This window comes from Solanum pennellii, chromosome 3 (assembly GCF_001406875.1).
Source record: "Solanum pennellii chromosome 3, SPENNV200".
Classification (NCBI taxonomy): Eukaryota; Viridiplantae; Streptophyta; class Magnoliopsida; order Solanales; family Solanaceae; genus Solanum; species Solanum pennellii.
In genome coordinates, this window is record NC_028639.1 from 63,044,487 (window position 1) to 63,058,208 (window position 13,722).

A 13,722-nucleotide genomic window follows, 5' to 3' on the forward strand; every position below is an offset into this window, starting at 1 on the left:
GCCCGTCCGACCCATTTGGAAGGTCAAACGAGCCCCGAAGCGAGCATACTCCTCATTTCGACGATTTTCGTGTGCTATAGCAAACCATTTTTTGGGTGATCCGGATTCCGACGTCAAAAATGCCAAATTTTTTCGTGGACGGCCGTCAAGACCTTGTCTATGCATCCGGTTGGCCATCACGGCCCGTCCGACCCATTTGGAAGGTCAAACGAGCTCCGAAGCGAGCATACTCCTCATTTCGACGATTTTCGTGTGCTATAGCTATTCCATTTAATTTAGGTTATTAGTTTGCTATTATATACAATTTTCCCTTTTATTTAAGCACTTTAACAAAATTAAAAAACATTGAATTTTGTGACATATTTAAAATCAAAATTTCAAATCATACAAATAAAACGTGCCTTTTTCACTTCAAGACAACAAACTTTAAAAATCTTTTTGTTTTTTTCTTAATGTTTCTAATTTCTATCATTAAAACTATGTTCGCGGAATAACATGCCGCTTCACTGTTGTCGGTAACAATTTTATTAAGGGAAAATTTATAAATTTATGGGAATCTAAATACACCTTTTTATTTGGTCTAACCTTTTACGCACTACAAACAAAACTGATTCATTTCCAAAGATAAAAATAAAAAATGAAGATTTCTAAAGAAAGGAATCACCTCTTATTGGGGCCATCCATTATACAAAGAAATGCTAAATCCATATGTATGGTGTTGCAGCTGATGAATAAACATAAGCAACTTAACAATATGGATTTTGTATCGAATATGTCAAATTCCTTCCACCTATAAATATGGTAGGGTGGTTCATTTTCGTTAAAACTTTATTTTTCCCAGAAATATAGGACAAAGACATTAGTTATAAACAAAAGGACCATAATAATATGCTTTCAATTACCTTGCTTTTCTGCACGTTGATTGCTCATTCTTTTGCCTCGACTTTCACCATTACTAACAACTGCCCTTATACAATTTGGCCTGGAACATTGTCTGGTTCCTCATCACCTCAACTTTCCACGACGGGCTTTCAATTGAATGCTGGCCAAAGCGTCAGGATTCCAAGTGTAGCGGGATGGTCAGGTCGCATTTGGGCAAGGACTGGCTGCGTTTTTGATGAGTCTGGTGTTGGCTCTTGTCAAACAGGTGACTGTGGTGGTAAGCTTGAATGTGATGGCCTTGGTGCAACACCACCTGCCTCTCTCTTCGAGATAACTCTAGGGACGGGAGATACCAAAGATTTCTACGATGTCAGCATTGTTGATGGTTATAATCTGCCAATGGTTGCAACCCCACAGGGAGTTCCTGGTGGATGCAACGCCACTGGATGTGTTTCCAATCTTAACATGGGTAAGCTACATATGTAGTTGTTTCATCCCACCAAGAAAAAGTGCCCCGGTAACTATGCCCACTACAGCTGAGACAGACGAGAACAAATCACCTAGCTTCTTTGCCTCTAACTAGAACTTGAACCCTAATATTCCATGTCCTTGGACTCAAATAAGTTTTGAAGCATTTACCAGAAAAGACTTTAACAATTTCTTTTCCAAATATCTAACAGGTTGTCCCAAAGAACTTCAAGTGGTGGGTGGAGATGGAGGAGGAAATGTAGTAGCATGCAAGAGTGCATGTGAGGCTTTTGGTTTAGATCAGTATTGCTGTGCCGGAGAGTTTGCCAATCCAACAACTTGTCGTCCATCATTCTATTCAAGCATCTTCAAAAGAGCTTGTCCAAGGGCTTATAGCTATGCATATGATGATGGCACCAGCACTTTTACCTGCAAGGCTTCTGACTACGCAATCATCTTCTGTCCCATGAATGGGTAATGTGTGTGAATATATCTCACTATCAAAACACTGGATCTTATGTTTTCTATTTCCCCCTAATTTACCACTATTGGATTGTGAAACAGGGTGAAGAGACCCAACGGTGGAGAAACAACTCCACCTATTGAAGAAAGTAGAATGGAGAAGTTCCCAGCAAGGGTCTCATCGTCAAACATTCTACTTCCCTTCCCCATGCTGATTGGGCTGCTATTTCAGTTTATATCTCTATAAATAAGTCAAACAGCATAAATCAGGATATGCTTTGGCATAACGAGAGAACGGAGCAGAATTTGAATGGACATATGACAAAATTAAGGAATGTTATCTTGAGAAAAAACTAACACAAATGACAACTTATTTACAATATCAACAGTGTCTTGTACTACAACATTATGTCTCTATATTTGATTTATAGCATCACATTCTTTGCACTGACAAAAGTATTGAAAATCAGATAATTCGTTGAATCAAACCCAACAAACCTCTAAATTCACCCCAACAGGACAAATACAAAGGAAAAGCAAATCACTTTCAGAGACTGAAGCTCATCGACATTAGAATTTTTATGGTAATATGGAGGATAATCATGAGAAAATCTTGGAAATAATACATATTATGTGGCCTCTACCAATTATATAGCTTCCTAAAGACTACTTTCATTAGCTTTTAAAAAATATGATCAGTATATGTATACAAAGAACAGAAGAAAAAGAAAGAAAATAAGAAAAGAAAATAAATAGAATACATATCAAACGAAATGAAATATGTAGAGTCCTATCTTATTTTTTGCTCTTGCTTTTCTTCTGCACTTGAGGTTTCTTTTTTACTTTCTTTGGTATCTTTGCTCCCTTCTTGCCCTTCTTTTGTTCCATAGCCTGCAAAGCGAGCTTGGATCACAATTTGAGATCTAGAAAGTGAAGCAACTGTTAGTGGTAACCAAAAAGAACAGAGCATACCGAGGCTTTCTTAGCTTTTGCTTTGACATTCCCATTGGTCTGATGATCAAAATTCTCATTCTGGTCACCTTGGGAAGCTGGTTGCGTCAAATTTTCAGCCTCCTCGTCCGAATCAAACGTGAAACCATCAAGAGTCCCTATTGATATCAGAAGGAACGTTTCAAATGAAGTCAATTCAAATTCGACTGTAAATGGCCTTATTCCAAAGTGAAACACAAGGAAGACAGTTGAACTTGCTACAAAAATAGATATATATCAGATAGAACTGCTACCTTCAACCATGTGTTCAGCATCATAAACATTTGACTGTGACTTCAGCTGTATGAAGTCATTCATGATGGCCTCCACCTGATCAGAATCACATAATCATCAATTAACAGCATAAATCTTAATCCCTCCGTCCCATATTAGATGAGCACTTTTCATTTTACACGGTTATTAAGAAATCATTAATAGATTGATCAACTTTACTATTTATTAAATCTTGCAAAGTAATTTGTTAAATTGCTAAATCTTCAAAAGTCATATTAATTGTAGGGGGTAAAATGGGAAAAAATTAGTTAATTCTATCCTGATTTAGTAAGTGATCAAGTTATATGGGACAAATACTTTTAGTAAGATACTCATCTAATATGGGACGGAGGTAGTACTTATTTTATAAAAAGAACTGTAGGACACACTTCGATAAATTGGAAAGTAAAAAAGAGAGACAGAGAGCAATTCTAAAGCTAAACATCATCTCTCCAATTTCCTCACTATGGATAGAGCAGATAAATCAATAAGCAAGACAGAAACAAACCTTTGCTTCTGATGGTCCAAAGCTTACCTAAAAAAGGAAAATTTATGTTAGATCTACATATGAGAAGGTGGGTGGGTGGGTTAGCAGGAGGAGGATAGGTAAGCAAAACGAATAATTGCTTGAGATAAGGGCGTCATACCACACAAAACGTCCTGGAAGGCAATATCGTCGTTTTATATATGGTTCCTGAGATATAAAAGGACTAGCATTCATCTAAAATTTCATATTAACCATAGTAAATAAGATTACAAGATTTTGTTTTTTCTGGAAATTGCAAGACTCAATTATCAAACCTAAACCAGAATATGCTTGTGCTTCTATGCTGTAAACATTGGGCTAAAGTAAATATGATAGCGTATTGTTTGAAGTTAAGAAATTCTTGACATGCCAGAATGATAATGATGAGCTATTACATTGCTTGAAACATGTTAAAAAGCAACCACAGCCGGGACTTGAAAGAATTTGGTAGATGAACTTTTGAGAAACATGTATGTACCTTTCAAATCGAGAAGCATTTCATGGTTTCCTGATGGGCCATCCGAAACAATTATCCTCCCGACAGCACCCACATCACCACTCAGATCTACGGAATCACCTTCACACTCCACAAGTGCCTATATCAAAGTGATGCAAAGCTTGACAAAGTTTAGCAGAAAATAATTGAACAGATCTTTTTTGGGGGGGATATACTAGTACAAAAGCACTTCCACTTTGAATGAGTTTAGCAATGAGAATCTGGACTTGTCAGGCCTCAAATGCATTTACCGGACACCAGGCGAGAAACAAAAGAAAAAGACATCTAATTGATCAAAAATCTATAGAAGTGCGAACTTGATGATACCTAAGCACGACTTTTTTAATTTATTTTTGACAACATGTTGCTAGTTCATGCTCACATCAACTCTTAGCAGCACAAATAAGGTAACTCTTCCCAACAAAAGCTTAAGCAGATGGGAAAGTTCAACTAGTGTCACCTACATGAGTTATTTTGAAGAAAAAAAAACATAATGTGGTGAAACTTTTGATGCCAAACATAAGCCACCATATCCTCTTTCTCTGACATCTCGGAAAGATACTTCTCCGTTTGTAAAAAAAACAGTAAGGGGGTGCAATCTAGGAATCTTCGAACTAATTCGCTGATTTGGGAAGGACATTTGCTGGAAGAAAAAGAATAAAGAGACAAACAGGCAAACCATAGTAATCACCTCCATGCCAAGAGAGTCACTACTCACTACAATCTGCTAACTTTACCTTTGTCCTCTGTACTTTCTCGGGAAGAACCAAAGGCAGCCTTGAAGATGACAACTACACACAATATCATAAAAGTGAATCAGTGAACAGTCAACATCTCCAAAGATCCATCAAGGATTACTAAAGTTTCTCACATTTGTTCCGCTTTGTTTCTCTGGTATATTTTCCTCCGTGGCTTCCTTCTCTACACCTATTTCAAACAACACATTACAAAGAAAAATAATAAAATGCCTGGAAAATCAACAATTCGACAATATAAAGAGTGCAGAACCATAATTTAAGGTTAAACATACACTTGCTACAAATGTTCTGAGATCCATTCACCTCTAATATATTAATAGCCTGTTTGACCAAGCTTTTGGGAGGCCAAACATACTTTATTTTTTCAAAAAGGCTTATTTTTTAAAAAAATTAAGTGTTTGGAAGTAGCAGAAGCTATTTTCCCAAAGCTAAAAAAATTAGCTTTTCGCCATAAGTACTTCTCTAAAAAGCACTTCTGAGAACATACACTTAGAGGCACTTATTAAAAGCTTGGTCAGACATTAATTACCGCTCAAAAATGTTTTTCAAATTGATTAAACCAAACACAAGCTGCTTCTCACCAAAAGGTAGTTTTTTGTAAAGCACTTTTCAAAGTAAGCTGATTTTAGAAGCTTGGCCAAACAGGCTATAAGTCATATGGTTAGATTTCAGAAGCTAGAAACAGACGGCTTACCTTCATTCAGCTGATTCTCTAGTTTCATCTTCCTTTCCTGTTCTTCCTCCATTTTCTTCTTAGGAGATTTTTGCTTGGATATTACATCATTTTCTTCTTTCTTTGTAGCCTTAGCATCGTGCATAAGCAACTTTTCGTCAAGGACTTCCTCCACTTTCATGGAACTGCCATCATGAGGAGACTCAGAATCCGATGACAACGTACAGACTGAATGGCTGGGTTCCTGTATGAACCGAATATATGATTGAGATCAAACTAAGATCACTATAGTCAACAATATTTGCATAGTAGTTAATAATGAAGTGTATGGGAGATCCACAGACTGTAAGGATTAAGCCTACATGTCTGTGAACTCCAGGCAACTGATCAAAGGAGAAAGCGAGATGCCTACACCATATTGTGATAATTTTCATAAGGATGGCCAAAGTAAAATCACCACCTGTAGCAATTCCCAAAACTAATGATAACATGTGGGATTACCATTACTGATACCTAGAATGAGAAAAGTGTTTGTATGAATCTAACAGATTACATTGGGTAAGGAGAGATGTGTCAAAATGTTTTAATCTGATTGATTTTGGACGAGTTAATTGAAGTATGAAATAAATTATCGAAGAACAGATTCTAGGTAGAGTAGCCATTTCAGTATATAATAAATTACCACGTTAAGCAATTGCATCATTCTAGCATACCAAGAGGTTTTAACTACCTTGGCTGTTCATGAAGCCTAGAACAATATTTCCAGCCAAACTAAACTGCTAGCTAGTGGACATCTTTTGCTTCATAAGAGGAGAAATACTATCAAGAAACTGATTACGATAAGTTAGAAGTGCAGTTTCACTGTTCAAGGCAATTTCACAGACATTTTCCACAGTGAATGCTTATAAGAAACTATTTAGAAGAAAAACTATTCTATCAGAAAGCTATAATAGTACTAATATGTCTAGGCTCTTTTATCCATTTACTCTTTAACATCATACCCAGTGAAAGTGGGGTCTGATTACTCCTACCTCGTGGAGCTAGAGAGGCTGTTTCTGGAGGACCCTCTGTTCGAGTACAACAAATCAAAGTAGGTATGAAAAGGGAAAACAACCGTGAGAAAAACATACCTAATAAGTAAGCAGTTAGAAACAACAAAATAGTGCAATAACCAAAACACCATAAACAACATATGAGGATAGAAATCAACAGCAAGACACTACAAGAATAAGGCTAATACTACGATAGACACCATCAAGCCTAAACTCATTGAAAAGCAAGACAACACTCCACTACCTACTAACCTTTTACCTTAATCCACGACTTCCATCCTCCTATCTAAGATCATGTCCACAGTAAACTAAAATTGCATGATGTCATGTCAAACTCACTTTTTTCCCTATACATTTTAGGCCTACCTCTACCTCTCCTCGTACCAACTATATCCAACCTCTCATGCCTCCTCACTGGGTATTTGCGCATCTCCTCTCCACATGCTTAAACCATCTCATCTAGCTACTCTCATCTTGTTCACCACAAAGGTCACTCCCACATTGACTTGGATATCCTCATTCCAAATTTTATTGCTCTTCATATGCTCACACATCTATCTCAACATCGTCATTTCCGCAACTAACATCTTTTGAACATGGAGGGTCTTGACTGACCAACATTCAGCCCTACACAACAAAGTCGTTCTAACCACCACACTATAAAACTTACCTTAAGTTTAGAGAACTCCAGAGTTTGACTTTACAACTCCAACCAAGCATTGATTCTATTGCATGTCTCATCAAACAATATAAGATCATCCGCAAATAACATATACCATAGCACATCATCTTGAATATATCGTGTCAATTCATCCATCACCAAGGCAAATAGGAATAGGCCAAGTATTGATCCATGGTGCTACCCCATCTGAACCGGAAATTTTTGAGTCTCCTCCCACCGTTATAACCCAAATCTGGGCTCCATCATACATGTCCTTCAATGCCCTTATGCAAGTCACCAACACATCTCTACTCTCCAAGCATCTAGAATCTCTAGAGGACTTCCCTCAGGACTATCTTAGGCTTCTTCAAGGTCAATGAACACCATATTTAAGTCCCTCTTCCTTTTCCTATATTTCTCCACCAATCTCCTCACAATATGGATGACTTCTGAAGTAGAAAAGCACCAGCCTAAATCCAAATTAGTTCCCGGAAATAGTCACTATTTACTCTTCATTTACCAAAACATGACGAAATAGTTGACTAATCAGCTTATGAAGTCACTATTTTCTTGTGCTTGATTGCTGCAAACCCTCTTGAAAAATAGGAGTGCCTTGGAGAACAGGGATATAGGTGGTGCATGGTTGTCATCAGCTCGTGGCGTAGGTCTGATCTTTCTAGGGGCATATTTGGTATTGCTTCATTGAAACAATTCACAACTCACTGAAGATTATCGATGGAGCAATCATTGACTGCGACATCTCCAAAGTATGATTGGTATAGAGCTCGCTAGAGATAGGGGCAAAATAAATATAAAAGCAAAGATCAAGGGTCTCATTGAAGCTATGTATGAGCAAAAACATAGGGTCAACTGGTACCGTACAAGTTGAACGATCTAGTCGCTTCTTTGACATACTTTGACTACTTAAGTATTTAACCCACTCTCTGTATATTCTCAGGCAATGATAAAAGCTGAACTTCCATGACTGATGATAGTTCAGTAAATTAAAAAATAAATACAGATAATAGGGAACTCCTTACTTTATCTGTAAAAGGCTTCTCCAATGCTCTTCTCTTCGTTAAAGCCTTGTCAGTGCCTTTTCCTGTATCATTGGAAAGAGAAGATCTTTACTGGGCCCTTCTTTAACTCCACACTTACAATCTACTGCAGTTCATTCACTCGGTAAAAATGGATTAGCTAATACCTTTTTTTTCACTCTGGTTTTCCTTCTTTCTCTTCCTAGTAGGTGTGCGATCTACTTCTTCATTTTTAATCGGAGAATTTACTTCAGACGTCTTCTTGAGTTGAGATCCATGTCCATCCTGACTACTTTTTTCCTCTGAAAGTGATGTTTTATCCTTCTGAAACAGCTTACTCAGATTGATGCTATCCTCATCATCACTTAGGTGGTTGTTATTTACAGGAGATTCAGATCCGGATGACAAGATTATCGCAGCAGGTGCCTGCATTGTTTTAACATCAGATTGTCTTGGTCGTTATAGGAACATGGAACAACAACAGAACAAATAATAACTAAACAATGCCCACTCTTTCAACTAAAGTGTGTGGAGAACGAATTTATATAAAAACAGCAGAACTTATACTTGAATAATGACTTTAAGAAGCATAAGGGGATGCAATTAAGTTATAGTGAATGGTTATACTATACATCTAAATTTTTCCATTTACAGCTTGTTTGGATGGTTGTTACTAGCATTGCATTGTGTTGTTAGTTTAAATACAATATTTGTTTTGATTATTACTTAAATTCTACATATCATATTGTTGAATTCATCAGAAGGTAAAGACGAAAAGTTTCAGTTGTATAACGACCAATTTGGTATTATCGCATTTTTACCTTATTTTTTCTTTGGTTATTATCTAATAATCTTATTTTATCCCTTACCCTACCTTTCTGTAATAGCTCTACCCAGTACCTTTTCATGAAGAATTGTCCTTCAAATTGTTGATGTGTGGCATTATGTAATGACAGAAAATAATGCAATATATCTAAGCATTGTATTCATTAAAACAAACAATACAATAGGTAACTATATGCAACAACCATCCAAACTTATCTAGGTGAATAATAGAAAAGGTAGGGTTCAAAAAAATTTACACAAAAAAGGGATTTTCATTACTAGTATTTTTCCAAGTCCCCACCTACTGTTTTCGGCTTGAAGTGATACACAGTAAACAATGATTTCAACAAAAGTAATTGCCCCAAATTAGCATACCCTAACCCAAATGTGCTCTAAAACTATATACATGTACTTGAATCTACCTCCGCGAAGAAGCACTATGAACAAAAAATTGAATTGATCAGAGTTTAAATCTCGCAGCTGAAAGACCAATCAAACTGATGTTCAAAATCGGTTAAAACTCAATCAAATGATTGCTCAACTAACTAAACATAGATTCAGTGCATAAAATCGACTTTGAAAAGTGCATCGCGAGCAAATTAATGAATTCCGATGAAAACAAAACAGTTATACCTGAAAACTGCGGAGCCAATCTGGAGATTCTTCTCTAGAATCAGCCATTTTCTGAGTTTTCAGAGAATAATTTCAGTGGATACTAAAACCCTTGCCTGTGAGAGAGAAAAAAAGAGTGAGAAGTTAAAGTGAAAATATGATGTAATATATGTATATCGTTAAAGGCCAGATACTGGAAATTATTTTCCCTCCATTTGATTTCAGATTTTAACATGGGAAAAGGCTTGTGAGCAGGGGTGTCAAAATGAAGCCCCAACATATGTAACCACTCAATTCATCCAGAATTTAAATTGTGATTAAAAAAAATAAATATCAATATGTTAAATTATTGAGATTAATCGGATCAAATTGGGCAGTTCAAAACCCAACGCGCTTTTTAATCCATCTGAGTCTAACCCATTTGAGCCCAAACTAAAATTGGACAGGTCAAGACCTAACCTGATTTCTATTCAACCTATTGTAATATTTCTAATTTCAACGTAACCCGCCCATTTGACACCCCTACTTGTGAGTAGTGTCTTCATAAATTTATTCTTAATTTTATATTTTTACAAGAGATTTCAGAATAATATTTAAAAAAAAAACAAAAAAAAAAGAAATTCTTTTGTGCAATTTGTAAATGAATATATGCATCCATTTCCTCATTTTGATGATGCAAAATCAATATCATAAAGTAATATAAAACTCCCTTCATTTAAATTAATTCATGTGAATATATAAATTAATAATTAATCCATTTATGAAATTGCCCTTTCTATAATTTAAAATATTCAATTTAATTTTTTTGTCCTAGCTTTTATAATTCTAAAAATCAAAATGATTTAAATTCTTTTTATCCTAGTCTTATAATTTTATATAAATCTCAAATTTCTAAACTCTTATAATCGCATAAATATTAGTGGTAACAATAATAATATATCAAGAGAAATTAAGGGGTTCGAGGGGAATAGAATATACAAATTGAAGAGGTTGTTTCCCAAAAAGACTCGCTCTAGTGTAACAAATCTAAGTAAAAAAATGGAGTCAAGGAAGAAAATATAGCAAATAACAAAATAATGTGATAATCAAAACACATGCCTAGCCAACATGTTTGGATAAATTATTGTAAATAATAATAAAATTTTAGAAACATTAAAAACAAGAAATACAAAATAATATAACTAGTACAATGATAAATAGAAACCACACTAACCAAGACAATATTTCACTATCTATTATCATTCTACTTTAATAAATGTCTTTTATACCCTCTTATGTCCTACGTAACTTGAAGATAGGTCATATCTTATTTTATCACCTTTCTAATATTATTTCAATCTACAGATATCCAATATAATCAACCTTTCATGCCATCCTCACTTGAGTGTTTATGCGTTTTCTATATATTTAAATCATTTCAATTTCATTTTTCTTATTTTGTCTATCACATAGACTTCTCCACATTATTATGAATACTTTATTTATAATATTATCACTCTTAATATAACTACACATACATCACATCGTTTATGTAAAAATCATAATATTTAGTTCTCTATCTTGTTTTGTAACACACTTTCTTTTCAATTCGTCCAAACAAAATAATGCATTTTTCTATTTGGACTCGGGATTCAACGCAAAATGGAAGGGATTTCAAACCTTATGACTCAACAACCAAAGTCCAAAAGTATGAAAATTGGGAAACAGAGAACTTGGTCAGAAACATAACTATACCCGAATCTTTTACTACGTGCCTCACAACATATTGAAAACACAAAAATTATACGTGTATTTTTGAATTATCATAAATAGTATTAATATTATTGTTTCAAAAATTAAAGTATATATACTCTTTATACTAACGAACATATACATATTATAATTTAATCTACTAATCAAAATATTGAACCGACAGATAAAATTACACTATATATTTCTATTTAGACTTTTATTAAAATGAATAATATACATTCTCTAATTTTTAAATGACTAATATTCCTAAAATATAATGAAGGACATCATTTATAATAGTTCAAAATGTATTTATCCTTTCTCCAGTTAAAAAGCACTATTGGAGCGTTAAAAAGAGAAAGTACCAGTGGAGCAAAAATGAGAAAGCAAAATTGTCTTGGGGAAGAAAAGGAAAAAAGAAGCAAATCCGGGGGTGAAATGGGATAAAATAGTAAAGTATTTTGTCATTTTGCTAAGATAAGGGTTTAAGGGAGAAAATGGGAATAAAAGAGAAATTCCACTTCGTTACGTTATCCACCCAACTCCCCGAAAAACCCCTATTCTCCATTTGCATACACCAAACTTTCATTTCAAACGGAGAGAAAAAGGGCTGCCTGCGGCTGAATTTTTCTCAATTCCAATGGGTGAAGGAAAGCAAGGAGCTATGGTGGTTGAAATGCCGAATAGCAACAATCAGAATCCAATAGTTCAGTTGCAGAACAAGTTTAAGGAATTGGAAATCGGCTTCAAAGGGTGGTTATCGAAGCAGTCAATTCCAGTTGAAGCTGCTGTGGTGACAGCAACTAGTGGACTACAGGGGGCTGCTATTGGTGGATTTATGGGAACGCTTACACAGGATGTGTCTTCCTCTATGCCTATTCCTCCTGCTGGTGCTAATCTCAATCCCCAAGCTATGGCCTCTTTTCAACAAGCTCAGGTACTTTTCTTATTAGTACTATAGTTTTATTTATTCTAAAGCATTGCTCAAAGTTATTGTTGAGAGTCATTCTCTATTTTCGTATCAGTAGGTTTTTTTCTCTAGAATTTAGGAGCTTATCATATGCTCATTTATTGTGTTTGTCCCGGATTTTCTAAGCGTTCTCTGTAGTCATGTATATAATCTCTGAACTATCAGAACAAATCAAAAAGCTTAAATCTTTTTTATCTATTTCTTTTGTCTTGTAAAATGCATGTTGTTAAGCCAGAAAGACAACGTTTAGTACTTCAAGGTGGAATATTTAAGATTTGACAAGGCTAACTTATCAATTATGATGGATAAGCAACGTAATTGAAATTTTGGTTCAGGCTCTCGCAGGAGGTCCGTTGGTTCAGGCTCGGAATTTTGCTGTTATGACTGGTGTTAATGCTGGCATATCTTGTGTTTTGAAAAGAATTAGAGGCAAGGAAGATGTGCAGTCCAGGTAAGCCTGTTTTTACTGGATTCCTGATAGACAAAATTTGCCAGTCAGGTTGATAATCAGGCGTATTAACTACGTAAAGCGTCTTAAGTAGTTAGTTGACCATTTCGATCTTTAGTCATTGATTTTGCTCAAGTTCTTGTTTATACTCTTCGACGTTTCCTACTTGTTTGGGATTGGGACATATTCTTGTCTACACATTTTTGTATCCTCTATAGATTAGACATTCAGAAGCCAATCCACGCCTGCTATAGTTGTATAAATATGATTAAGAACAGGGAAACAGTCTTTCACTCTCCAGAAAGAGGACATGCTTTCGAAATTTGGTTCTCACTTAAGTATTACAGTAGCCTTGCTCTTGTTAAAGTTCTTGCAAACCTGGTTTCAATTTATGCCATTCACTGGAACCTATAAAGTTCTTTGCTGCATACACCTCTATGTTTATAACTTCTTCATTTTAAAACTCATAGCAGAGTGGATGTCCTCGATTAACACTTCAATGATAACAAATATATCCAAATGGACATTCTGTTTTCTTTTTGAACCTTAAACTTTCTTTTTCCTTTTTGATCCACTTCCTTCACCATCCACTCTTTCACAACCTCGTTGAGTTCACATTTATTGTATCCTGTAGTTGTTGGAGATTAATAATTACTTTTTGCAGTATGGCAGCTGCCTTTGGTTCTGGAGCACTGTTTTCACTAGTAAGCGGCATGGGTGGCCCAAATCCAGTACCCAATGCTTTGACATCTGGGATTTTCTTTGCCCTTGTTCAAGGTGGACTGTTTGAGGTAATATTGAAGTAAAATGGTATACAATCACGCACTCAAGCCCCCCTCCTCCCCCCCCCCCCCCCCC

General features: G+C 35.5%; 3 protein-coding genes across 3 annotated transcripts in view; 2 read left to right on the top strand and 1 right to left on the bottom strand.

Moving 5' to 3' along the window:
• Nucleotides 1-758: 758 nt before the first annotated feature.
• Nucleotides 759-2,227, top strand: LOC107012340 (thaumatin-like protein 1b). Its single transcript, XM_015212155.2, has 3 exons — nt 759-1,351; nt 1,563-1,824; nt 1,915-2,227. Exons 1-3 carry the CDS (start codon nt 889-891, stop codon nt 2,057-2,059), a joined length of 870 nt encoding a protein of 289 aa, XP_015067641.1. The 5' UTR covers nt 759-888; the 3' UTR covers nt 2,060-2,227.
• A 191-nt stretch (nt 2,228-2,418) lies between these two features.
• LOC107012339 (DNA-binding protein BIN4) lies at nt 2,419-9,972 on the bottom strand. The gene is made up of 12 exons (XM_015212154.2): nt 9,737-9,972; nt 8,446-8,704; nt 8,282-8,343; nt 5,550-5,772; nt 4,969-5,024; nt 4,835-4,888; nt 4,080-4,197; nt 3,723-3,769; nt 3,584-3,610; nt 3,057-3,132; nt 2,785-2,921; nt 2,419-2,703 (listed from the first exon to the last, which is right to left on the bottom strand). Exons 1-12 carry the CDS (start codon nt 9,782-9,784, stop codon nt 2,608-2,610), a joined length of 1,203 nt encoding a protein of 400 aa, XP_015067640.1. The 5' UTR covers nt 9,785-9,972; the 3' UTR covers nt 2,419-2,607.
• A 1,986-nt stretch (nt 9,973-11,958) lies between these two features.
• Nucleotides 11,959-13,722, top strand: part of LOC107015082 (chloroplastic import inner membrane translocase subunit HP30-2) — a 4,348-nt gene continuing 2,584 nt past the window's right edge. The window contains exons 1-3 of the mRNA XM_015215250.2: nt 11,959-12,383; nt 12,752-12,867; nt 13,529-13,655. Coding sequence (XP_015070736.1) covers nt 12,087-12,383; nt 12,752-12,867; nt 13,529-13,655 — 540 coding nt within the window. The 5' untranslated portion in view covers nt 11,959-12,086. The remainder of the gene's footprint in view (nt 12,384-12,751; nt 12,868-13,528; nt 13,656-13,722) is intronic.